Genomic DNA, 1,482 nt, shown 5'->3' on the forward strand with positions numbered 1-1,482 from the left:
TATATAATACTAAGAATCTCGAAGTATTAGTTAGACTTAGAAAGCGGCGTTAAGTATAGCTGTTTTTGGCTGCTGGGTAACCGTTTTACTATTATATGGAGTATCAAGCTAAAGAAATAGTATGATATATTAAAAACTTAATAAAAAATATTTTGTAATAAAATAAAACTGTTGTTTTAAATTTATAAGATATTATAAACAATATTTATATTTATATAAATAAAAAAAAGATTTTAGTATACTCATATAAAAATAGTTTTTTAAAATAAAATCTGTTTAGAACTGCAGAGGACTATAATACACTTCTAGGTAATATAAGTAAAGACCAAAGATCTTATAGTCCTGTTCTGGTCCTAAATTTCAGGACCGGGACCGCAATCATTCCTAGGCCTATGCAATATACGGCTGCCAGCTCGCTTACCGATTACGTTACCCATATCGCGGTTACTGGACCAGACCACTAATATATTGAGTCAACATTATCTGACTTGTTCCTGAGGCTTTAAGACAGTTCTTTGCAGTTGAGTCAGATTGCCAGAGAATATTCCCAACGGACTTGGAAGCTCAAGCGGGCGAGCCCGAGGTTAGTTCGTTGATTGCTTGGTGATTGGTTATTATCGTTGACCTAACTAACGGACATTTCTGTAAGAAAGCCGCATAGATGAATAAGCACTGGATCGCGTAACCGGATTACAGCCACAACCACGAATCCTGGAAGTGTGTATGAGATTGAGGGAGAAATAACCGCTAGTAGCGTAGCATCTCTAGGAGCTCGGTGGAAAGAGATCGGAGACGCCCGCGCACATCCTTCTCGATCTGGTCAAATACAAGACTTGAGAAAGGATAGAGATGCTCGATGTCAGCAGGTTCTTCGGGCTCGGTGGCAGTGGACGCCGTGCTGGAGTTCCAGGCTGGGTTCTGTTCACGGTTGCTGTGGAGTTTGAAACGGTGGCATAGGATATTTACGAGCCGCTGGACGCGATGCAGCTGGCTGAGAATCAGCTGCGCCGCCATGCGAGTCTTGCCCTCGCCTTCCCTCCCGTACGCGAGAGGGGGCCCCATGGTGATTTTGGGCGAGATCTGCTGACCAGAGTCCATATAGGATGAGGAGAAAAGCTGAGTCTCCACGAGGGATTCGGTACGCCCCGTCGTCCCCTCTCCCGCTCTCGGACTGTGCGCCTCCACACCTAGGAGCGGTCGAATGATTGTCGCATACCAGCCTAGGACTTTGAGAATCACCACAAAAAGGATTGCTAGCTGGTACCCATCTTCGGAGCACCGGCACTGGAGGATCTCGTCAAGAGTCTGTACAACCTTTGCATTGTTGTTCACTATGCATTGGATGGTCGAGATCTTATTCAGCTCCAATCCTCCGCAAGTCGAGTTCAGACACCGCGCAGAAGAGGAAGAAGAGGAAGAAGAGGAAGAAGAGGAAGAAGAGGAAGAAGAAGAGGAGGAGGAGGAGGAGGAGGAGGAGGAGGA

At 45.2% G+C, this 1,482-nt stretch overlaps 1 protein-coding gene across 1 annotated transcript; it reads right to left on the reverse strand.

The window, feature by feature from the left end:
• Nucleotides 1–373: 373 nt before the first annotated feature.
• On the reverse strand, nucleotides 374–1,482 carry BO72DRAFT_313633 (uncharacterized protein; the record flags this gene model as incomplete). Its single annotated transcript, XM_040940529.1, has 1 exon — nucleotides 374–1,482. A coding segment is annotated over one exon (735 nt), but the record flags the coding sequence as incomplete, so codon positions are not given.

Source organism: Aspergillus fijiensis (assembly GCF_003184825.1).
Source record: "Aspergillus fijiensis CBS 313.89 unplaced genomic scaffold BO72scaffold_96, whole genome shotgun sequence".
Classification (NCBI taxonomy): Eukaryota; Fungi; Ascomycota; class Eurotiomycetes; order Eurotiales; family Aspergillaceae; genus Aspergillus; species Aspergillus fijiensis.